Genomic DNA, 26532 nt, shown 5'->3' with positions numbered 1-26532 from the left:
GGAATAACTTGTTGTACTATATTAACTTTTAGTTCTGGGAACACACAGCTCACCTTGATTATTTGTTTTGCTTATCAGCCTGTGAGATGACTTACATTTTTATGTTCCCAATACCACTAAGCATAAGGGAAGAACTAATACATTTAAATAACTCGGCCAGTTTTTGTATATTCTTCAATATAATAATTCAAAGTCTTTTCAAATACTCAATTCCACAATTGAATATACTGTCAGTTTAAAAACAACTTCCACCTTTACCCACTGTCTGATAAGTTGCCATCCACGCAAGCAAGATCGGATCCTGCACTACAATGAGATTCTTAACATCTCCCATCTCTTACTACTGGTAGTAGAGATTTTTCAAATGAGAAGCTGGATCAGCCCACCAAACCATAATTCATTACATGAAGGGGGCTTGCTGACCTTCTCATTGACTTAATACTTCTAAGAATTGCCAATATGTTTTGGGAAGCAAAAAATTAACCAAGAAACACAGTATGAGAGCTAATGCTGCCTGGATTGGGAAAATAAGGAATGTTCAAAGACATTAGTAACAGTTTCAAAATATTGGTTTACATTAGTTTAAAGGTCTTGCATATTTATATTGTAAATGCAGAAAACAGAGGTCTTACAGTCAGTTTCACTGTGGACCTGTTCTTGGCTTGTATCCTTTTGGTAAGAAGCTGACCTTCCAAGGGAAATGGAAAGAGGGAAAAAACATTCTAGCAGTCCACATAATATTAGAAAAGGGGAGAAGGAGTTATTCCCTCTATCCCCTCTGCATTTACAGCCATGCCCCAACGGATGAAAGAGTGAGGCCATCCCTTGCACATATTTGAATGAAAAAGAAACCCTGAACCTTGTTCTGTTAATGCTTGAAGATCCACAAGTTTCAAAGCTATTTTGTTATAATGCTTTTCATGAAGATTTCAGTGTCTGATGCATGATAAATAGGCTCTGCTCTGTAAGGTCAAAAGAACTAACTAATCCCCAGTTTAATAAATTCAATGTATTATGTGACCATGAAAAACACCTGCACAAAAGTGGACCCAATGATCTTCTCATATACATTGGGACTTTCATTTACAATACACAGGTTTCATAATACAGTTATGAAATGAATGAGACCTGAGACAGTTCCAGCAAATCTTGGCTTGTTCTATAGTGCACTTTATGCTTGAAATTCTCCTCACGCGCACTCTAGTCTGATGGCTCTATCTCTTTCTTTTCCTTTAAGGCTCTAATCAAAAGCCACCTTTTTATGAAGCTTTTAGGCTTTCTCTTTATACTCATGTATCTCAGGGCCCTTCCAGAAAGGCCCTATATCCCAGGATCTGATCCCAAGCTTTCTGTTTATCCCAGATTATCTGGCACTAGATACAGTGAAGACATCTGCCCTTGCGCTATGCTACTCTGCTGCTGAGTATGCATGCCCAGTGTGGAATACATCTCACCACACTAAAACAGTGGATGTGAGACAGGGCGCATTATCACGGGGTGCCTACGCCCTACTCCACTGGAGAAATTACACTGTTTAGCCGGTATTGCACTACCTGACATCTGCCGGGGAGTAGCAACCAATGGTGAAAAGACCAAGGCAGTGATATCTCCGGTTCACCCCATTTGGGTATCAACCAGCATGCCAATGACTTAAATCAAGAAATAGTTTTCTAAGATCTACAGAGACACTCGCTGGAACACTTCAGCAAGCGAGAGTCCAAAAGTAGCAGGCTCAAACTCAGAACCTCAATCAATGGCTGATACCAAATGAGAGACTCCCTCCTGGGCACACAGAAAACTGGGCAACTTGGAAGGCGCTGAACAGACTGCACTCTGGCACCACGAGATGCAGAGCCAACCTTAAGAAATGGGGCAACAAAGTGGAATCCACGACATGTGAGTGTGGAGAAGAGCAAACCACAGACCACCTACTGCAATGCAACCTGAGCCCTGCCACATGCACAATGGAGGACCTTCTTGCAGCAACATCAGAGGCACTCCAAGTGGCCAGCTACTGGTCAAAGGACATTTAATAGAATACCAAGTCTGCAAACTTTGTGTTTTGTTTGTATGTTTGTTTGTTTTTAATGCAATACAACTGTTTTGGTTTGCTCCTGACACGATAAATAAATAAATCTGGCAGTGTGGACTCATATAATCCAGTTTAAAGCAAAAAAAAAACCTGGGATCATATTCTGGGATATAAGGCCTTTCTGGAAGGGCCCTCAGATCATAGTCATTCCCATAATTGGTAATCAAAACCAGGTTTTTACTTTGACAGTATATCTATTCTGATTTATTTTTATGTATTTATTGAATTTATCTCCTGCCTTTCTCCGAAGATGGATTCAAAGTGGTTTAGAAAATGAGAAAACTAAGTAGCAACAATGAATGCATGAATATGCACAGCTGTACTACTGTGGAAATGTAGCTTCCGAGGACATTCTACCTCAGACAAAATAAAGGAAAGCAAACAATTCTGGGATAGCTACAATCACAGTCACAGCAATCTTGTTTGTTTAAGAATGAAATTACCGATGAAGCTGCTCATATTCCTTTGCTAAATTAACTGATGCTGATATATCCTGGAGTGCAGAAGCAGATGCTAATGAAACATTGAATAATTAAACCGAATTGCTCCCTATTTGTCCTTCAAGTTTATCTACTGTGTTACCATTCAAGGCATTGACTGACAAATCAGCATGAAACCCTCTGCCTCACTCATGCATACAACTCTGGAGACCCAGTCCAACAATTATGATCATTTTAATCGAAATAGCTCAGAATATTCCACCCTCATGTCACAATTTGTGACAATAACTGATCTTGCAAAATGATATATTGTCCTCCCAGGGATTTCTAATCTAAGGTTTTAATTAAAGTTCTTCATCTTAATAAATATGACATGACCAAGCAAGAGCAGAGCACATATGACTGCCAATCAAAATCATAGTGAGGCATTTATGAAATAATGAAACCAGCCTTGGAGTTAGCTGGTTGTATAAACTAATACCGCAAAGTAAGTCATATGGGGGGGGGGCTGTGAATTTTAAAGGCTATTTTAGGTGTATTTATTGTATTTTAATCTGTTTTACCACACTGCTACAATTTGTTTTTGTTCTTTGTTTTACTTTTGTATCGTGCTTTTTAAACTTGACTAAGTGTTGGACTGTTAGTTGCCTTGAGTCCCTACGGGGAGAAAGGTGTGGTATAAATAGTTAACAACAACAACAACTACTACTACTACTACTACAATGAATGAAAGCAAATAAAAACACTAAGATTTTTAAATGAAGTATTAAGAATTATACATTTTATATTTATTATTGTTGTATGCATACCCTGTTTCCCCCTCTTATAGCAGCATGTGAATGCTAGCCAAGAAAGAAAGTTGAAAAGAGAAAAAAATCAACTTATTTGAAATTTGGTGCTGGAGAGTTCTGCAGATATCCTTTGCTGTCTTAAAAGACAAATCTAAACTTTCATTAGAAGTCAACATAACTAAACTTTGGCTATCATATTTCGGACACATCATAAGATCACATGAGCAACCAGAAAAGGAAAAAAAATGCTTGTATAAGTGGAAGGGAATAGGAAAAGAAGATCATGTTGCACGGGATCTCACTTAGTCAAGGAATTTATAATGGCATTCTATCAAGATATTCCAAATCTTACTAGTTACAAATACAAGTTAACTTTTCCTTATTGAAAATGCTTGGGACAAGAAGCTTTTCAAACACTGGATTTTGGAACACCCGTATCTGCCTATACATAATGAAGAATTAGCAAAAAGGGGTCTAGTCACACGCCTAGTTTTAACTCAAGTTTTAACTCAAGTCCTCACAGGAGAAAGAGATGAGGGAGAAAAGGGAGGGTTCTGCTTACACTTAGCCACCGAAAAAGCTGATGTCCCAGATTTTTCCCTGGCTATCAGCACATCCCACCTGCCCCCTTTTAGCAAAGTAGCCAGTCAGGAAGGGAGGGGAAATGTTTTTTGGGATGGATATAGGCAGTGGCCAATGGGGTTTTCACCAAAAGCTGATGGGAAAAGGTTTTAGTTTTCCAAAAAAGAGAGACTCAACCTGTATAATATTAACTATTTGTTGTACATTCAATGTGAAGTGTACGGAATCCATAGAAACCTCCAGGTGTGCAAACTGATCAGAAGAATAGGAACATCATAATCTTGAGTCCATTTTGCAGAGCTTGGAAAAAACAGTTGGTACATAGTGTAATTTTTGGAGCAGTCATATTATTGAAATTGCTTATTTAAAAACAATCTCTTCATCTTTCAATTCTTACTCATTTGCTTCCTAAATGCTGTTTTGCAGAAGATCATGGTCATGTCTTTTAAAATGTATTTTGGAAATTAAAAAATCTTAAAAGCAACACATTACTCATGGTTATGACTAAATGTGAAGATGTCATCTTTTAAAATTAACATCTCAAGCACTGTGATCTTGACCCTAAAACCACATTTCTCCTAAAGTGAAATTCTGTGTCAGGGTTCTGCCAGTTCAAACTGCACTCCGATAACTTGGTAAGATGGGAGGACTAGGAAAATTCATGGAAGGAGGGTTTACTATTGGTTACTCATCAAGGTGATATCACATGTATTAGGACCGCTGGGGAACAGAAGTGGAAATGTGCTCAATTCACGTACTGTTTGTCACTTTTCTATAGGCAACTGATTGGCTACTATGTGAACATAAATACTGGATTATGCAGGTATTTGGAATGATACACAAAGATCTTCTCATGTTCTGAAAATGGATGGATGTTCACAAAGTTGCACAGTCCTCTATATCAAATACTAATATACAGAGATAATTTCAGGGAGTGGGGTTAAGCTAAAATGCCTCCATAGAACATGTATGTGCAAATCGGAGCATTTCTTGATCCACTGCATGAGAGCCTTACTGCTCAGTATGAATGGGAAAAAATAGCACAGATTATGCAAGTAATCTACAGTTCTCTTTGTGTTGTTGGTCAGTAATTTGCAGCATCTATTACCACTGACTGTGCAACAAGTTCTTCCCTGGAGTAAGTTTTGAAACCAAGTCATATGCACACCCCAAAAGATAGATGCAAAGCCACTCAAGGGGTGGTTAGATGCACTAGTTCTTGTGAATACTTTCTACATCAATAGTGCTCAAACTCCAGTCATTTATATGTTTGGGATTTCATTTCCCTCAATTTCTGAGTATTCACCATTCTGGCTAGACTTCAGGAAGTTGAAGTTCAAAACATACAGAGAACCAGAGTTTGAGAACTATACTATTTAAAGTCAGTGTGAAGGTTTTAAATAACATCCATTGCCTCTGCGGTTCACAAGAAAGTACTAACTACTGCCTATTCGGTTTTTGTATTCAGCAGCTAAAGCCACTCCTATTCTACCACTTCATCTCTTTTATCCAGGAATTAAATGTAAAGCATTTCTCAAATAAAATATAGTGTAATCAATATAACGTGTACATATAACTCTGAGACAAAAGATTGCAATTTATCTTAAAATCTGCTATTGCAAAACAAATAGAGGCCATCTTGGAATAAACCTCTCTGTTTAAATCTCACAATGCCATCTTGAAAGGCATTTCAACTTTAGTACACAATGCAAAACCAGGTGCATATGATTTTCCTTATGTGTTGTAATAGCACATTATGCCTCCAGCAAATACTTGACAAAACAATGCTGAAGAAGTTTTTCAATGCTGGAACAAGACAGCACTGCCATAGAAAGGTAGTTGCTAAAGCAGAGGAAAGGGAGTGAAGAAATAATCTGAGCATTCTCCCAATGAAGATACAGGAAGTCGGGTCTCCCAAGAATCTCTATGGGAATCGGTACTTTTTATCTCATTCATAACTGATCTGGAGTTGAGGTTGACCTATAAGGTGACCAGATTTGCTCATGATAGCAAATGATTCACCAATGGATTGCAGAGCCCCCTAAAAAATCACCCCAAAGCTAGTGGCTACGAAAGATAATTTAGTGGGAACAACTAACCAGGAAACAATAGCCATAGAGAGATGGATTTCTTCTTGGAATATGAAAGGCAACAAAAATATAATTGATAACATTATAATTTGTACTTAGGATGGTGCATATATTTCTGGTTATGGCATCTCTATTGAGTTGTGATAAGGAGGGTTTTCTTTAATCAAATTTTCCATATATTGTTCTAATTACATTAACAGCTTGCTTGAAAGCCTATGTTTCATAGCTTCATTGTAATCCATTCAGATAACTCAGGAAAGAGGCTTTAAATCTATAGTTCAACATATATGCAAACAGGTATATAGCCAGCATGACTGTACTAGTCTTGGTGCTGATAAGAAGCTCTCTCTCAGAGAGAAGGAATTTTGCTCACTGTCAGGGGGGAAAGAAGGAAACTATGTGAGTCAAGCCTGTGAGTATCACATTAAAAAGTTTAAAAAGCTATTTCTGCTAGGATCTATAACTCCCACCAAGGATGGAGATTTCTTTTGTCCTGGTCATGGGAAGGAGAAACACAACACCTTGCCAAGAACTTATAGTCTCGCCCACAGATAACACAACATAGTATTGATGACAAGTGGACCATCTCCATTTGAGGTTGTGGTAGGACTTGGTCAAAAGGACATGTGGACACTTCCTTTGTATTTTTTTGCTTCTTCGTTATTTTCCATATATTTTTACCAGTTAAGCTATACCTTGTATAATGAGCCATTATCTATGAATTTGTTTTCCACCACTACCGTACATGTTTGGGAGCAGGTTTTGGTCCACCAGTACAATTCTATGGTAAGCCTGGTCAGAAGCTGATCTCTCATCTCTAGCCTGTTCTACAAGTGTTTGTATTTTTTTTAAAAAAAATCTTATTAAAGATGTATCAATACATTAAAATATAAATAGAAAAAAAGAAAAAAAACCACAAAAATAAAAAAGGAAATAAAAAGTGAAAGAACACCACTTTGAGACTCCTTTTTAGATAGTAAAAGAAGGATATAAATAAATAAATAAATAAATAAATAAGTCAGTAGTCTATGTAAGTGCCTATTGAGGAAGCAACAAAGTTGGGAAATCAGCTTCCCTCTGCAGAATAGCAAGTAAGAATTCCTTTTGGCCACAGGAAGTGAAAATATAGAATTTGGTACTTTCCATAGCTTCAGGCATCCATGGGAGGGTCTTCAATAAGGGTTCTCACTGTACTCTCTTAGGCTCAGTCTTCTGTATCCACTGTATTCTTTGGACCTAAACTGATTGGCCCTCCATATCAACTGTACTTGTTACGTGTCACTCCCTAAGGTAAATCATCCCCAGATTTTCTTGGCAATATTTATTCAGCATGGGTTTGCCACTGCCTTCCTCTAAGCCTGAGAGAGAGTTACTTGTCCAAGGTCATTCAGTGTCCTTCCATGGCTGAACGGGGATTTAAAATCTGGTCTCCCAGTGTCCCAATCCAATCCAATACCACACTGGCTCACTCCAGATCAAAATATACCTCACAATGGGAACAACTAAAAGCAAGGTGCTGGAATAATTTGGCTAAAAGAAATTTTGCAATCCTTGGGGCTTTTCACCTTAGCAAAGCCCAAATAAGAAGAGCACTGTCAAGGCTTAAGATATTATATACAATCGGATAGGAATCAATAAACATTTCCCCAATATCCAATAAAACAAGAATCTTATGGCATCCAAAGGTTCTAAACAGTGAGAGTTCTGCACAACCAAAAAGTACTTTTTTCATATTGTGCATAATTCAGCAATAGTTTTTGAAACAAATCTCAAAGGTGTTAAAAAAGAGGTTTAAAAATGCATGGAAGAAAAGGCTGTAAATGCCTTTTGGTCTCAGGATTCTCTCAGGAAAAGAGGCAGGGCATTTCATAATACCAGTTGTTGCAGAGTAAGTGATGCAGAATCATTGCTTTTGGACTTTCTTAGGCATGTGGTTAGCAACAGGATGCTGGCCTAGACAGGTCTTGGTCTGATCCCGCACACTCTTATCTCCACTAAAACTAGATATATTTCCACATCACCTTATAAATATAAAATACATGCAAGTATAGTTTAATCAGGATTTCTTTTCAGGATTCAGGCTTTGTAAAATCTTTATTAAAATTGCTAAAATTTCACAAACTTAGTGCGTTTTGGGCTTTCCACACTCTTTCTTCAGAATGGATGGTTTTTGCACTGCATTGCAGAGGCAATGATTACTACTATGTGGCCAAAGTAATAAATTCTGCTAACTTTTTATCATCCAACCTGAAAAAAAGGCCTGGCATGTTTGTGACATTTCAGTGATGCTAATAAAGATATTACAGAATCATGAATTGGGTTTCTATACATGGATTACATTGCTACCCTTCCAATTTATAGCATTTTTGATTGACGGGACAATCTGCCTCAGAAGAATTAAATCTCCAACAAATATTACAGGCATTAATAATTCTATAACGCATAAAGTATGTTGAGACTGTTTTATAACAGCATTCCTTGGTTCCAATTTTAATCTTCTAGATTAAAGCTACAAAAGTAAAAATCTATAGTGCTCCAACTCTGTTACAGCATTTATTTCCACTTTTCAGATAGTGTTCTTAACTGCTATACTGGAATGCCAGGCAAATGGTAAAAGTTGAGCATCCCTTGGGACCAGAAGTGTTTTGGATTTTGGAATATTTATCCACAGATTCAATATCCACACTTCAATCTCCCCCCCCCCCCCGCCGCCCCCAAGGTCTTTGGGGGCTCTTCTAAGTCCTTCAGCAATAATTTCAACTAAGTATAATCAAAATATAGGATTCACTATTATCCATGGTTTCAAGTATTGTCCAGGGGTGGTGAGGTGGTGGCAGGGGTGGTGGTGGCTTGGAATGTATTTTCAGTAGTGGTCATAATGAGATATCATGGAGATGATACCCAAGTCTAAACATAAATTTAATTTCTGTTTTATATGTACCTTATACACAAACCCTGAAGGTGATGTTAGATACAATGTTAAATAATGTTCAGCATGAAACAAAGTGTGTGCACGCCAAACTACCAGAAAACAAAAGCATCACTAGGTCAGCCACTTGTGGAGAATTTTGGGATTCTGGATATGGGACAGTCAGCCTGTATTACTAAGAGAGCTTACCAACTTATGATGACCCTCTCGTGGGGTTTTATTGGCAATGCCTTCCTCTCCAGTAGGGAATATCGCCTGCCCAAGGTCAGAGTGGGTTCCCATGGCTACATGTGGACTCAGTTCATGATCTTGTTCAGTTCCAGTCCAGCACTTCAACCACTACACTTTGCGGCCACCTACTTATGTGACATCCTATATTGCTTATGTAACAATTCTTTCAATTAACTTGTAATTCCCTTCTACCTTTAAAAACCTGCATGCCACCCTGCCCAAATCGACAAATGTGCTAGGTAAAGAATATAGTTTTCTTTTGCGTGCCAAGTAGGCTCAATAAAGAATCTGCTTAACTGCCTGTTCTGTTCAGTTCCCACTTTGAGAACTTAAGAGTAACTACTAACAAAGACAATTCTGAGGAATAAAACTGCCCTAATCTCAAAGAGCCTTGAGTTTTAAAATACACTGTAATGATTTTTCCACCAGCAAATATTCGCTGATAAAGCTGAGAGTGTTTGCCAGTTTACTAAATGTGAGCACTGTGACTACTGCATCACATAAACAATTAGGTTTACTGACAGGGTACCTCCAGATGCTGCCTCCTGGTCTAAGAACAAACTTTGGTGAAGGGTTTTTTTTCCCTTCATACTTCACTTGTTTTTCCTCAAACTACATGCTTGCTACTGGAGGAAAGAAGGGACTACTGGAGGAAAGAAGGGACTTTGATCAGATCCTGGATTCTCATCTTTGGCCAGATGTGGAGAATGTGGGGTCCTCTATAGATGCTGCTAGACTGCAACAGTGATCGGCCTTAGTTAGCAATGAACTGGTTGAACTACAATCAAGTTTGCAGTCTGAAGATACCTCGAGGGCCACACATTCCCAATGCTTGTCTTAGTTAAGCTCGAATAATGGCCAGAATCTTTCCAGAAAGATGGAAGTGTAGAAGATATGAATTGTGATTTTTTTAAATTTTATTACTTGTCCCTGTTTGAAGTCCTTCAGCTTATGATTTTTCATATGTGAAGAGAAGGCAACAGTTTTTGCACATTTTCTTTTCACAAATATAATTTTATATATTTACTTTATTCTTCTTTGAATTTTTTTAAAATGGGAATAAGAGAAAAATGCTCTAAAACAAATATATAAAATCTCACTTCCCAACTCTGTCTCCACCTGACTAGTCATAATATAATTATCATAGTTCTAGGGTAGGAAGTCACAAAAAAATCCTAGCAAATGAAACCCAGTTTAATTTCTATTAATTAATTCAAGCATACAAAGAAACTCCTATTTATTAAAGCTTTTCCATCACTTCATTCTTGTCTTCCATTTAACTGGAGGATTTTTGAGTAACACCATCACTGGAAGGATGGTGGAGGAGGGGTCAACAAACAAAGATTTTTGGTGTTCAGTTGCAGTAGCATGTGTGCAATAAACAATGAAATAAAGCTACAGCTGGGAAACAATGGGATTCTACTTAGCCGGTCTGACCGTTATTACAACAAGCAATCCAAACAGCAGTAGACTCCAGAATCCTTTAGTGAACATGCACGAAGAGCAAAACAGTGAAATGGGTGTGGCAGATAAGCCTGCCTTACCAACTATTCCACCAACAACAACAAAACCCAGAGGTGTGTGAAATGGAAATGGCTAGCGAAATGGAAATCATAAAAATAGTGGAAGATAGTGAAAGAAACAACCATTCCAAGATGAATTTTAGAAGTTTTCAAGTGGTTGCCAAAATTGCTCAAATATATTTTTTACTTATGTACAGCTTACCTGACCTAGTTATTTCAAGTACAGTTAGTTCTAATATAATGTTTGCTGAAGCATCTTGACTTCCTCTTTCATTTTGTGGGATAGGAAACTATTCTTATTCTTTCCATGCTATTTCTGACCTTGGCACCAAATTTTCTTTTAAAGAAGCAATGTCTAGGAACATATCTACTTTCTTAATGGGTGTATACATAGCAGTAAGTCTCCAAGGAGATCTTGGAGAGGCACAACACTCACTGTACTTCTCACCAAAATATTAACAATAATAACAGCAATTTTGTCTCGAAATGCCCCAGTACCCTCAAGGGGGATTTTTGACAATCACTTTCCCCTTTCTGGATAATTTTAGACCCACTGGAGACCTTTCTTGACAACAGAAAGTAACCTACAAGTCTACAAGTCAACTTCGGTTATTCCCAGTCAGCTAAAAAAGTAAAAAAATTAAAAAAAAACTCTACTGGATCTAAAAGAGGCAAAAAATGTCCCCCATGTCACTCATTGAATATTTGAGGCAAAACATACAAGGGGCCTTATGCAGTTTGCACTTTACCCATTTTACGAACCCATCTATTCTGTGAATTGCCTAATAACAGCTCTACTCATAACAGCATCCTCAATGTCCCAATGTAACAAAAGCTGAAGTATCGAACATACAGGTCCCCTCATAGGCATCAACTTTCAAAATATCCCCACCTCATCCTTTCCTGAGCAAGCTGATATGGCTCCTTGTACCACCCAAGAGAACAGAAGGCCAAAAATAATTAAGTAAACCCTGCCACACACTTCCTAAGAACTGTAGTATTCCATTTTAAATTTAGCCCAATTCTATATTCCAACTCAGTCCAGATTTGCTATTAGGACTGTGAAACACTCACAGATCAGTCATGGCTGAACAGAAATTATTGTGGTTTGTCTAAAGTGAGCTGTCACTCTGTTCACTAACAGTTTGTCTTTTCCCAAGCCAGTGCTGAGCCAGAACAGAACAAGCTTATCTCTCATTTCTAAGATACAATGAGCTCGCCTTCACCTGCTGCCGCTTTCCCAGTCCTGCTGTTCATCCTTATCTTTCTCCTCTTTGGCATCTGGCACATGTGGGTGCTTCTGCACGATTCTCATTCCGCCAGCCTTGACTGCAACACAAAATAAGACAGAGGGTATGGTGGGTCACATATTAAAGCAAATGTATCAAAACCACAAAGCACATGAAACGTTAGAAATGAGTGCTCAAGTAATCTGAGATCTACAGAATGGTCGCTGCATTTGGGGTACATTTTTCTGATTATTTAAATATTCCAGACTTTGCAAGAAATGCTACCCAAACAATGCTTCATCATTTGACTATATGCATAATCTACTTACCTGAACCTAAAATTAGTGTCAGCATGTTCTCCAAAAATATAAAACAAATGGTTTTCATTTCCTAGACATTGCATACCAACAGTAGTATAGTGTGGTGCTCCATCCCCTGTGGAAAATTGCATAGCCACAAGCCTTTTATATGCCCGGCTAAAGCAGATGCCAAGCTTACTATAAGGAGTACCAAAATGAAAGATTTCCTGTGTAGACTTGCCATTATCACACTCACTTTCTGCACAGCTCTCAAAAACTGAATTTAGAGTTCCAGCTCTATTCTGTTTCACTCCTACTGAGTCAAATTGCTACAATGAGTTTAACAGAAAAATGCAGTGGTAACCCAGTTTAAGTATAATCAGATTCTTAAAGCTGCTTGTGGGGAAGCGGCTTCTGAGAATCAAATGAAGACACTTAAAATCCATGTCAGAAACACTGTTTTTTTCCACTAAGCATATAAATGCATTAATGTATTGTACTGTATGATTTTATTTTGTTTTTATATTTGTAATTATTGCGGCATCAAATTGTTGCCCTTGTTAGCTGCTCTGAGTCCCCTTGCGGAGGTGAAAAGAGAGGGGTAGAAATGCTGCAAATAAATAAATAAATAAAATTTTAGCTGGCAGTGACATCACTATGATACAAAAAGGCAGATTCCCATTTTTTATTTCCAGAAATTAACAACTCAGGGATTGTGATGAACAATTGTAAATGCAATGGAAATTGACACGGGATCCATGGAGATTCATGCCAGGACCTACAGTGAATACATGAACACACAAACATGCCACATATGATTAAATAGCAGCAATATGATTGCACACAGTTCAGGGTGTTTGTATTCACATCATCATCATGCCCAAATATGGGATGTGGCGATCCGTGGTTGCAAGAATTTGCAAGAATTTGGTTCCAGCTCATTTGGACTCACGTAAAATACAGTCTGTCCTCCACATTCACTGGAAGCTGGAGACCCAAACAGCTGGAGGGCCGGAGTTTGAGGATGCCTTATCTAAGGATTTCATTCCCTTTCATAGCAGAGTCAGTGCTGGGTACATCTGAAGCTAATTAGGACTATAGACCTGGGCAAGTAATTCTTCACCCTTAATTCCCAATCCAGTGAACAGAATTGTAACGATGTATTTCACTGATTTTGTGAGCGAACACAGAAGGAATAGGTGGAAATCACTCTGTGCCTGAAATATCATATTTCTCTGAATTTTGAACACTGCATTGGCTGTCAATGTAATTCCTGTCTGAATTCAAGGTGCTGGTGGTAATATTTACAGGCCTGAATGGCTTGCGATCATTATGCTTGAAGGAGCTCCTCTCCCTATAAGTGCCTGTCTGAAAACTGAGGTGTATTGGAGAGACCTTCTTCTGTATCACATGCAGGGACACATACAATCCGGGAAGAGATGCAAGAGGGTTTTTTTCTGATATGGCCCCAGTCCTCCCTTCAAAGTCCTCCCTTATTGCAGAGCCGTGACTGAGGAAAAACTGTTAACAAAATGTCGCTTTCTGGATTTTATTCTATGTGCACATGCGTCATAGTTTACATTCTTTTGAATTGTTTTAACTGGTTTTGTTTAAATAGTTTAGTAAGCTTTGAAAGTATCCTTATCATTTTATACTGGTCTAAAATAATTCTGTTGTATGTTACCAGGATATTTGGATATAGTACAGCATATGTGTGTGTCTATAGACAGATAGCTAGGCACACACACACATCCATATCTATATATTGTAAATTTTCCTTCCACTTTGGAAAGTGCTTATTTAAAGTTCAAGATCCTGTTGATCAAACCCGTAGAAGAATTATCCTCTCAGGAACTGTCTCAACGCACATGTTCTATTTTTAAATGGATAGGCACATATGTGTTTTCCAAACTAGGGGGAGTCGTGATTGTTCATCTGTTGGGATTTGTGATTTTAATGAGTATCTATTAATATACTATGCTAATAGCTGCCCACTCTTCTGAGTGGATTAGAAATCACATTCAAACTAGTTCTCTTATTATTTTTCCTCTTTGCAAATGAGCACTACAATTCAGTGCACAATTATGAACATTTAAATCCCACTGAAATCGGTGGAGCTTAAATGCATCCAGTGGTGTGCTTGATTCAGCTGATGCAACATGCAAGACTGCTGGAGGGCACACCCTGTATCTAGGAGAAAGAAAAACAAATGGTTGAATTATTGTAGAACCATGCAGAGAGCACCATGAGATCATTGTGACATGACTTCTGAATCTGTGCTAATGTAAACAGTAAAACCAACTCACGTGATCCATAGAGTCACGCAGGAAAAGCTACACCTGGACTGGCGTTGGCACAGGGAGAGTGCCACGTCTGAATGTTCATTCCTTTCATGATATTTTTAAAATCACTTGGCATACAGAAAGCCACCAAGACAAGAGAAAACATTTCAGCTTTGCTTCTCACTCCTCTTAATCCCCAACCCTTTATATGAAGGGAGGTTTGGAATGAAGTAAACACAATACCAGATGGGTACATAAAATAATCATTTTACTGCCAAAACACCAAATAATAAAGTTCAGTTACAAAAAATAAACAATGGACACATTTATGAAGCCAAGACATTAGTAGAAATAGACTAATTAAATAACAAGAAATTGGCAAAGACACAAGATTTCCAGATATTCTCCTGTTTTGCTGAATCTTCTTCACACTTGCTATACTTCCTTGATAAACTGCCAAAATATACACCTCTCAAGTAACTCACACAGAAATTATGTCTATAAAACATTTATTATATCTGCATTATATATGGATTTTTTTCTATTTATGATACTATATTCATATTATTATTCCACTTCATTTATAGACATAGTAGCATATTGAACTCCATCTATGTGCTGTTTATTGTGTTCCTATTTTCAATCGTTGCTCTTCAGTGTAATTTTGAAGCTACTACAAAGCAGAAATATACAGGTCAAAGGCTAATAAAATGTTGTTTTAGCATCAGAGGTCTTGTCCTGATTTAGCATCAGAGGTCTTCTCAGTCCAGACTGCATGGGTGACCCCACCACCTATCCGTTCTGGTAACTGAAATCCATCTTGCTTTTTTAAAAAATGGAATGGGTGCCAGAAAACCCCAGGGCTTTTGATTTATGGGATATGGCACCTTCAGCAATTCCCCATACCCTGTATTTCCTGCTCAAATTACTATGATTATTCATATCATGGAGAGGAAACACAATGGCCTCCAAACTTTATACTAGATCTACAACCAGACAGCATAGTCCAGATTTTTTTCATCATAGCAGAAGCAAATTGAAAATATATTGCAAGTCACGTCTGGTGTGAGAGAATCGGCTGTCTACAAAGACGTTGCCCAGGGGATGCCCGGATGTGTTACCATCCTGTGGGAGGCTTCACTCATGCTCCCACATGGGAAGCTGGGGCTGACAGACAGGAGCTCACCTCATCTTGCGGATTTGAATCATCGACCAGGTCAGTAGTTTAACCCAAGGGTTTAACCCAGTGGTTCCCAACCTGTGGATCCCCAGATGTTTTGACTTTCAACTCCCAAAAATCCTAACAGCTGGTAAATTAGCTGTGATTTCTGAGAGTTGTAGGCCAAAACACCTTGGGACCCACAGGTTGAGAACCACTGGTTTAGCCCACAAAGCCACCACGGCTCTCATAGTCCAGAATGAATAATAGGTAGACTTAACATCTGGAAGGCCATTTATTCCTTGCCTATGTTTAAATTGCCAACAGTACATATGAAGTTTAAAAATATTAAAATGTCACTCTGCAATAAGCGAGGAGGCTTGTGCAGGTATGTAGCAGACTGAAGAAAGTTGGTAAAGTAAAAACAATGAAGTACATTAAGATACACTCAATACCCCCCAAGAAGAGGAAGGAAAATCAAATGCAGATAAATACAGTTCTTGTTTTTCAACTCAGAGGAATTTACAAGCATGACAATTGTAAGAGTATTGCCCAATCGTAAAAGCATTGCTTAGACTTTACTTGGAACAAGTGTTGAAGTCTGATACAAAAGTTAATCAATATGTGAACACAAACGAATTACACTCCTGTTGCTAAGGGTGATGGTGTTTTCTTATATTATCATGCCATTTAAATTTTGCTACTAAATGTTTTATTTCACTCCTGAAAACTGAGAGCAGCACTCAATAAAGAACAAGAATTTGTTATGCTCCAAGCAAGAAGGGGAGTGTTGATCAATTAGTTCTGTTATTGTCATTATTCTTATTGTGTCTTAATTTTTATTATACTGGATGTTGCTTCAGGTGCTACTACTGCAGGTAAAGTAACTAAGAAGCATACATTGGATTGCAATGTTACTTAGTGGGAAAAGACAGAGAGAACTCAATGGGACAAATTCTGAATACGTAGACAGGAGTGAGGTACACTGCTGCAATCCTATGCCCGTTAATTTGGCAGTAAATATCACATAAAGAGCAATATTTATTTACCAATAAAATAGGCATATAATGAAGCTGTACATTAAAAAAAATAAAGTACTACTTTATTTTTAAAATGTACAACTTCATTATATGCCCATTTTATCTGTAAATAAATATTGTTCTTTCAGTGGTATTTATTGCCAAATTAACAGGCATAGGACTGCAGCAGTGTACCTTATTGGATCTGATGTTATGCTAATAAATGCCACAACAGCTCAAAGTCTCAGTTATATGCCCTGATATCTGGTTACATTCCAGTGGCTTTCTGGACTATGAACCCAGCAGAAACAAATACATCACAGGGTCTGTCTTCTGGCTTTGACTATAGTTGATGAATCCACTCTCGGTGCCATATGGCTGTCTCCTATGGTATCCTAAGATTTGCAGTTCAGTGAGGAATTAGAGCTCTCTGTCTGGGAATCTGAATCTGAAATAATTCTGCCTTGACTGCAAACTAGCAAACATGGCCAAGTGGTTGGAGTGCTGAACTTTGAGATCAGGATTTAGATCTTCTCTTAGGCTATGGAAACCCACCTGGGCAAATCACTCAGCCTTAGAGAAAGGAAATAGCAAAACTCTGAAGAAATGTCACTATAATAGGGTCAGATTTCTTCTAAAGGTATTAAAAGATCAGGCACAAGTAATTTCAGAACCACTGGAAATAATCTTTGAGGATTCCTGGAGAGAGGAGAAGCTCCAGCAGACTGGAAGAAGGCAAATGTTGCCCCCCCCCCCCCGCCTTTCGAAAAATCAGTCAGCCTGACATCAATATCAGGAAAGATTCTGGAACAGATCGTTAAACAGACAATCTGTAAGCACTTAAAAAGGAATGCCATACTCACAAAAAGTCAATTTGGGTTTCTCAAAAACAAGTCAACCCAGACTAACCTTATCTTTTTTGAGAGTTACAAGCTTGGTAGATGAAAGGAATGCTGTGGCTGTAGCATATCGCAGTTTCAGTAAGGTCTTTGACAAGATGCCCAATGACATTCTCACAAAGAAGTTAACAAAATGTGGGCTAGACAATGTTACTCTTAGGGGGATTGGGAATTGGTTAACTGGCCAACCCAAAGGGTGCTGAACAATGAAGAACTTCTCTTCATCCTGGAGAGAAAGGACCAGGAGAGTGCCAGAGGGGGTCTGTCCTGGACTCAATGCTATTCAATATTTTTATCAATAATTTGGATGATGGAATATAAGGCACGCTAACCGAATTTGCAAATGATACCAAATTTTGAGGGATAGCCAATAACCCAGAGGGCAGGATTATAATCCAAAAAACAGAATATAAAACTGGGCCAAAACTAATAAAATGAATTTCAACTGGTAAAAAATGTGTACTACATTTTGGTTAGAAAAAAGATGAAATGCACAAATATGGAATGGGTGACAATGGGCTTGAAAAGTGCTTTAGGAGTAAAAATGGTAATGAAGAGTGGCTTAGGGAGTTTAGGTATATTTAGACTGGAGAAGAGAAGGTTGACTTGGCAGCATGTTATAATATATGAAAGGAGGTCATACTGAAAATGTGCTCCAAAGAAGCAGTGGATGAAAATGACAGGAAAGGAGATTCCACCAACATATTAGGGGAAACTCTATTTAAGCTCTATTTAATCATATCCAGCTTTGAATTTCCATCTGGAGAGAAAAAAGTGGGATATAAACATAATAATAAACATAATAATAATAATATGTTGCTATTGAGTATAGTAAACTGTCTTTCTCTGGAGAGAAAGACTGGATGGGTATTGCTTTGTGTATTGCTGGGATTCCAGAAACTGGGCTGGACGGCCCTGGTGGAGTCTTCCAACTCTATAATTCTAGAATTTGAAGGCACATACTTAACAATCACAGAACTTCGTAGGATGGGACCAGGGCGGTTCAAGGGGAATAGCACAGGGCTGCAATTATGTCATGTGAAAGCCCCACAGGCCTTGTGCTGAGGGCTCTGCTTTTTTGTACACGTTGGCAACTTGTGCCCGACTTAAGCAACAAGCTAACCAGAAATGAGTGGGGATGGCCCAGTCCGACTTACAGGATGTGTTTCAGCTCCCCAGGTAGTGCAAGCCCATGTCAGCTGAAAGGAAACTATTTTGTTGCTTGGGGCCCCTTCCACACAGTCCTTATATCCCAGGATCTGATCCCAGGTTATCTGGTTTGAAATGGATTATATGAGTACGTAATGTCAGATAATCTGGGATAAACAGACTATCTGGGATCAGATCCTGGGATATATGGGCAGTGTAGAAGGGGCATGAAAAGCCAGTGGCAGAGCAACTATGGAACACACAGAGAAGCAAACTGGGGAGTAACTCTTCCTGTGCGACCCTGACCTGGGATGCATCTACAGTGCAGAAATAATGCAGTTTGACAGCACTTTAGCCATATAATCCTGGGAAGTGTAGTTTTACAATGCCTTTTAGCCTCCTTTGCCAAAGTGTGCCTCACTAAAATACAACTTTAAAAAATATTCCTTTATTCATGAAACAATGCTATACGCTTGCTTCAAAATTATCCAACACATTTTGAGATGTCACTCCTTCAGAAACTTTGGTTCTGAGCCACTGCCAGATGTTTAGAGGTCAAAGGGGAGTGGGACCAAAGAGATTGTGCCCTCAAAAGGAAATGGACCCCACGTCGATAAAACTAGACACTTAGCTTGTGTCCAGCAATGGTCCATCACAAAGTGTCTCTCAGTGGAACCTGCAGTGGCATGCAATGGAGAGCACAAGGGTCTTCACATGCCAGTGATAAGACTGATCTCAACAATTATGGCAACTGTATTCAAGAGCTTGTTATGGGAAAAACTGGCCACCAAAGCCTTTTAAAATTTGAAGCATAAGAACCCGAGCACAAGAGCTGAAGGAGCAGGAATGCTGGGAGACCAAGATTATTTTGGTCCCACATCAAACTAAAATGGCTAAACTAATATACCTCTAAGTATGTATTCTAGCCTTATCTTGCTGTATTTAATACCAGCACCCAACACAGTATACCTACTGTTTTAGTATTGGTAATGTTATAAAGTACAAGTGGAGGAAAGGGTGGACCGCTCATATATCTTAACTGTGCACTAAACTACAACTTTGAGGTATCCTTCAAGCCATGGCAGTCAGAGTGGTGTCAAGCTGCATTAATTTTGCAATGTAGAATCAGTCTTGGATGTTCAAACTTTTTCCTTCCAATAAGGGCTCTTCCACACAGCCATATAATCCAGAATATCAAAGCTGATAATCCACAATAGCTGCTTTGAAGTGGGTTATCTGAGTCCACACTGGTACTCAATCCAGTTCAAGGTAGATTTTATATAGCTGTCTGGAAGGGCCTTAAGATGGATCTCCCCTTCCACAAGATGAACAGCCTTACTCCTGTATTGTCGAAAGCTTTCATGGCTGGAATCACTGGGTTGTTGTAAGTTTTTTCGGGCTATATGGCCATGTTCTAGAGGCATTCTCTCTTGATGTTTCGCCTGCATCTATGGCAAGCATCCTCAGAGATAGTGGGGTCTATTGGAACTAGGAAAATAGGTTTATATATCTGTGGAATGACTAGGGTGGGACAAAGAACTCTGGTCTGTTGGAACTAGGTGTGAATGTGTCAACTGACCACCTTAATGAGCATTTGATGGCCTGGCAGTGCCTGGGGCAATCTTTTGTTGAGAGGTGATTAGATGTGCCTGATTGTTTCCCCTCTGTTGTTTTGCTGTCTTTTACAATTGATCGAGTGTTCCATTCAGAAGACAGTACCACAGAAGTCTATCAGGGAGTGGTCTGCTACAATTATAAAGTCAGCTGTCCAGGGATACAATGGAAACATTTTTGCTTATGGCCAAATAGCATCCTGTAAGACCTACACAATTTTGGGTACACTCAATTGTCCTGGCATCCTACCAACGGCAATTCCAGTTTTTAAATATTGGTAGCCAGATTTTGCTCATTTTCATGGTTTTCTCCTTTCTGTTGAAATTGTCCACATGCCCTACCCTGGTCATTGCACAGATATATAAACCCATTTTCCCTAGTTCCAATAGACCTCACTACCTCTGAGGATGCTTGCCATAGATCAGGGGTCCTCAAACTAAGGCCCGAGGGCCAAATACGGCCCTCCAAGGTAATTTACCCGGCCCTCTCTCAGGGTCAACCTAAGTGTGAAAGGACTTGAAAGCACACGACGACAACAATCCTATCTCATCAGCCAAAAACAGGCCCACACTACCCATTGAAATACTAATAAGTTTATATTTGTTAAAATTGTTCTTAATTTTAATTATTGTATTATTGTCAAGTGTTTTTTACACTACAAATAATACGTGCAGTGTTTATAGGAATTCATTCATGTTTTTTTCAAATTATAATTTGAGATAGAGGTGCCTTGGTCACCTCTAGATTGGACTACTGTAATGTGCTCTACATGGGGCTGCCCTTGAAAACGGCTCGGAAATTTCAACTGGTCCAATGGGCAGCGGCCAGGATGTTAACTGGTGCTCCTTACAGAGAGAGGTCAACCCTTCTGTTCAGGGAGCTCCACTGGCTGCCGTTTATTTTCCGAGCCCAATTTAAGGTGCAGGTGCTTACCTACAAAGCCCTGAACCGTTTGGGACCATCCTATCTGCGTGACCGCATCTCCGTTTACGAACCCACGCGTTCACTTCATTCATCTGGAGAGGCCCTGCTGGTGATCCCGCCTGCGTCACAAGCACGTTTGGTGGGGACACGAGACAGGGCCTTTTCTGTGGTGCCCCCCCCCGACTCTGGAACACCCTCCCCAAAGATCTCAGACAGGCCCCTACATTGGCAGTCTTCAGAAAGAACTTGAAGACCTGGCTGTTCCGATGTGCCTTCCCAGAATAGGAAATCTCCAATACCAAGTCCCAGAAGCACTTTATTAGAATTAAGATTGCTGCACATTGCACACTGCACTTACCCTATAATCCTTACATATCACCTGTCACATCAGCACTTTTAATCCTGTACCCATTACTCTGGCCCGGCCCAGTTTTATAGTGTCTTGATGTATTGTTTATTGCTTGTTGTTTAATATTGCTTTAACTGTTTTTAATTTGCTTTAGGTTTTGTATTGTTATGTTGTGTTTTGAGGCCTTGGCCTTTGTAAGCCGCATCGAGTCCTTCGGGAGATGCTAGCGGGGTACAAATAAAGTTAATAATAATAATAATAATAAAAAAATAAAAATAATAATTTACCTGGCCCTTGCTCAGGGTCAACCTAAGTGTGAAATGACTTGAAAGCACACAACAACAACAACAATCTCATCAGCCAAAAGCAGGCCCACATTTCCCATTAAAATACTAATAAGTTTATGTTTGTTAAAATTGTTCTTAATTTTAATTATTGTATTATTTTCAAGTGTTTTTAACACTACAAATAATATGTGCAGTGTGCATAGGAGTTAATTCGTGTGTTTTCAAATTATAATCCGGCCCTCCAACAGTTTGAGGGACTGTGACCTGGCCCTCTGTTTATAAAGTTTGTGGACCCCTGCCACAGATGCAGGCGAAACGTCAGGAGAAAATGCCTCTAGAACATGGCCATATAGCCCAAAGCAACCTACAACAACCCAGCCTTACTCCTTCTTCCACTGGAAGTCCTGCTCACTCAGCCAGGTACTGTTTCTTCTGCCTGGAAGGCCCTTCAACTTTCCTCCAGTCCTAGAAACTTCCTTGCATTGCAGCAACTTCAGCAGAGCAGTGAGACAAAACAGCTGAGGCCTCTCCAAAGAAAGTAAAAAAGTTCTAGCTTTCCCGCTCTCTGCAATGCTAGAGATTGGGGAAGCAATTTCTATTGTGGGGATCTAACATGAGGGTGCCTCAAAACCTTCCTCTCTGAGGGGAAGCAAGCCCTCCACTCCTTTCAGAATGTCCTCCTCACCTTCCTGTCAGCATGCAAAGAGGAGCGCGGGGGGGGGGTGTTGTTTCCCCCCAAAATAGGGAACTTCCCCCCTTAGCCTTCCCCTTGAAAGAGAGGAAGCAAGCAAAGGAAGAGCAGGAAGAGAGGCGCAGTACCAGCAGGAGGGTGTCCGGCCCGCGTCTCCGCTTTGGCTTTGGGTGGCGAAGACATGGCTTTTCCTGCCTCTGCTGCCCTGAGGTCCCTCCAGCCGCTGCTGCTGCTTCAGGCGCGAGACCAAACGTGGCGACCAGGCGCGCGCCCGCCTCCCACCGCGTCAACGTGGCCACTCGGGCTGCGCGCGCCGCTGTCGTCATAGAGCGCGCGCGGAGGGGCGGGGCAGCCTCCCACCTCTTCTTTCAAGGCTGCTTCCCTTCTGGCTGAGCAGCTATTTTGCACAACAGATTGCTGTGGTTCATTTGGACTTATGGAGAGAGAGAGAGAGAAGGCGCACCTGAGTGAGAGACCTTCAAGTCACCTTGTCCTTAGTGTCCCTGCTCAGGTGTCATTTCACACCCTCCCCCCCCCCAAAATGTTTATTAATAATTTACTAGGAAAGCTGAGGGGGGGACACAAGGGAAGGAATAGGAAAAAATGTGAGGATAATAGATTAATTTTATTTATTTAAAACATTTATATTCTCATCCTGAAGGGGACTCAGGGCGGAGCACACGGCAAACATTTAATGCCGGGACACAAATTCACATACAATACATAAACATTAAAAAACGTTTATCAAAATGCAGCTGTGGACAAGTCTACATAGGAACCACCAAACACAGCTTTGCCCAGACACGCATCAAGGAACATGAAAGGCACTGCAGACTACTTCAACCAGAGAAGTCAGCCATAGCAGAGCACCTGATGAACCAACCTGGACACAGCATATTATTTGAGAACACAGACATGCTGGACCACTCTCACAAGCACCATGTCAGACTACACAGAGAAGCCATTGAAATCCACAAGCATATGGACAAGTTCAACAAAAAGGAGGAAACCATGAAAATGAACAAAATCTGGCTACCAGTATTTAAAAAACTCTAAAATTACAACAGCAAAACAACAGAGAGGAAACAATCAGGGACATGAAATCACCCTCAACATAAGATTCCCCCCAGGCGCTACCAAGCCATTGAATGCAAATCAAGGTGATCAGCTGAAACATTCACAGCTAGCCCTGGTCATTCCACAGATAGATAAACCAATTATTCCTAGTTCCAACAGACCTCATTACCTCTGAGGATGCTTGCCATAGATGCAGGCGAAACGTCAGGAGAAAAATTGCCTCCAGAACATGGCCATATAGCCCGGAAAAACCTACAACAACCCATGGATTCCGGCCATGAAAGCCTTCAACAATACATTTATCAAAATATTAAAATGCACCATTTAAAACTGTCCTAGTCATCCACGTCAAATCTAATTGGCCTGGTCATCTTTCATTGTGGTTGCTCATTCGTTCAGTCGTCTCCGACTCTTCGTGACCTCAAGGACCAGCCCACACCAGAGCTCCCTGTCGGCCGTCACCACCCCCAGCTCCTTCAAGGTCAGTCCAGTCACTTCAAGGATGCCATCCATCCATCTTGCCCTTGGTCGTCGCCTCTTCCTTTTGCCTTCCACTTTCCCCAGCATAATTGTCTTCTCTAGGCTTTCCTGTCTCCTCAAGATGTGGCCAAAGTACTTCATCTTTGTCTCTAGTATCCTTCCCTCCAGTGAGCAGTCGGGCTTTATTTCCTGGAGGATGGACTGGTTGGATCTTCTCGCAGTCCAAGGCACTCTCAGAACTTTCCTCCAGCACCACAGCTCAAAAGCATCTATCTTCCTTCGCTCAGCCTTCCCTAAGGTCCAGCTCTCACATCCGTAGGTTACTACAGGGAATACCATGGCTTTGACTAGGCGGATCTTTGTTGCCAGTCTGATGTCTCTACTCTTTACTATTTTATCGAGATTGGACATTTCTCTCCTCCCAAGAAGTAAGCGTCTTCTGATTTCCTGGCCGCAGTCTGCATCTTCACTAATCTTTGCACCTAGAAATACAAAGTCTGTCACGGCCTCCACATTTTCTCCCTCTATTTTCCAGTTGTCAATCATTCTTGTTGCCATAATCTTGGTTTTTTTTATGTTTAGCTGCAACCCAGCTTTTGCTCTTTCATCTTTCATATTGCTGCTTTATTGCCCTGTCCCGAAAGCTTGGTCCCACAGCCAAGTTTTTGCCATTCTTCTAAAGGACAGGAGGGAAGGGGCCGACCTGATCTCACCAGGAAGGGAGTTCCATAACCGGGGAGCAATCACCGAGAAGGCCCTGTCTCCTGTCCCCACCAATCGTGCTTGTGACAATGGTGGGACGGAAAGCAGGGCCTCCCCGGAGGATCTTAATCTGCATGATGGTTCATAGGGGGAGATGCATTCGGACAGGGAATAATACATTATTATCTTCTATATATATATAAATGCTCTGTGCATAATGAGTACCTTAAAAACAAAAGAACCAATGAATGAAATCACACCAAATTTGGCAACAAAATGTTTCACAACACAAGGAGTGACTATCACTCAAAAAATTATGATTTTGTCATTTGGGAATTGTAGTTGCTGGGATTTATAGTTCACCTACAATCAAAGAACATTCTGAACTCCATCAATGATGAAATTGAACCAAACTTGGCACACAGGACTCCCATGACCAACAGAAAATACTGGAAGGGTTTGGTGGCCATTGACCTTGAGTTTGGGAGTTGTAGTTCACCTACATCCAGAGAGCACTGTGGACACAAACAATGATGGATCTGAACCAAATTTGGCACAAGCACTCAATACGCCCAAATATGAACACAGATGGAGTTTGGGGAAAATAGACCTTGACATTTGTAGTTACTAGGATTTATAGTTCACCTACAATCAAAGAGCATTCTGAACCCCACGAACGACAGAATCGGGGCAAACTTCCCACACAGAACCCCCATGACCAACAGAAAATACTCAAGGCCATCCAATACAACTCCCTTCATCAGGGCAAGAAAACGTAATCAAAGTCCTCCTGACAGAGAGCCATCCAGGAATAGATATAGATAGATAGAGAGATAGATATGATTCACACACAGAGAGATATAGTATCATAGATTTGAAAGGGACCCCTAAAGAAGGACAATGATATCTTGCATGTTCCAGGGTGGGCAAACCAGACACTCTCCACATCAAGACTGAAAAAGGAGCAGCAAGAAATACTGTTTATCCACAAGCAGAAAGACATTACATAGATAAGAAACCAACACTTTCTCATTACTTTATTTTCCAGATCAACAGACTGGGCCACCGCGACGCGAGGCAAGGGATAGCTAGTTACCGGTAAGTATAAAAATAAGCCCCAGTTCAGATGCATTGACCACTAACGAATCTGTTGCAAGACATGATGGATGTATTGCATTACATAATAATAATAATAATAATAATAATAATAATAATAATAATAATACCTAAATATATAATATTGTTGTCATCATAAAGACTTAATATAAATAATCATATACAGTATAATTAAGTATAAAAATAAGCTCCAGTTCAGATCCTTAGCTGGATGAACACAGTGACCACTAGTTCTGCCGTTGCAAGCAGCACTAGATGTATTGCATTACAAAATAATAATGATAATAATAACAATAAAATATATAATGTTATTGTTACAATTATATTATTATTATTATTATTTATATACTTCTAATTACTATTATTATTTTTACATGAATAATATTTATATTATTTGCAAAGTATTTATACCGTTATTGTTATAAATCTAAAGGGGGAGTAAATCTCCTAACTGTGTCTGCCAGGTTTCAGTGTGCAGCAGCAAGCTAGATCTGGCGGGTGGGGAGGAAGAGTTGCAATGGTCTACAAAGATCCACCTAACCAGGTGACCCGTCCCACAGTCGACCATAGTTGAGGGT

At 39.8% G+C, this 26532-nt stretch overlaps 1 protein-coding gene across 2 annotated transcripts in view; it reads right to left on the bottom strand.

Moving 5' to 3' along the window:
• Nucleotides 1-22881, bottom strand: part of DAP (death associated protein) — a 51354-nt gene extending 28473 nt beyond the window's left edge. Inside the window, exons 1-2 of one of the 2 annotated variants that reach the window (XM_060774650.2) lie at nt 22708-22881; nt 11905-12007 (exon numbers count right to left, since the gene is read on the bottom strand). In XM_060774650.2, the coding sequence (XP_060630633.2) occupies nt 11905-12007; nt 22708-22762 (158 nt within the window). In that variant the 5' untranslated portion in view covers nt 22763-22881. Of the gene's footprint in view, nt 1-11904; nt 12013-20112; nt 20163-22707 lie in introns of those variants that run through there. The other variant, XM_067467548.1, reaches the window with a different exon arrangement.
• Between the last annotated feature and the right edge of the window lie 3651 nt (nt 22882-26532).

The sequence above is a fragment of the Anolis sagrei genome, chromosome 4, assembly GCF_037176765.1.
Source record: "Anolis sagrei isolate rAnoSag1 chromosome 4, rAnoSag1.mat, whole genome shotgun sequence".
NCBI lineage: Eukaryota > Metazoa > Chordata > Lepidosauria > Squamata > Dactyloidae > Anolis > Anolis sagrei.
The sequence above is the reverse complement of the archived record's forward strand: the minus strand, read 5'-3'. Positions and strand labels throughout refer to the sequence as shown.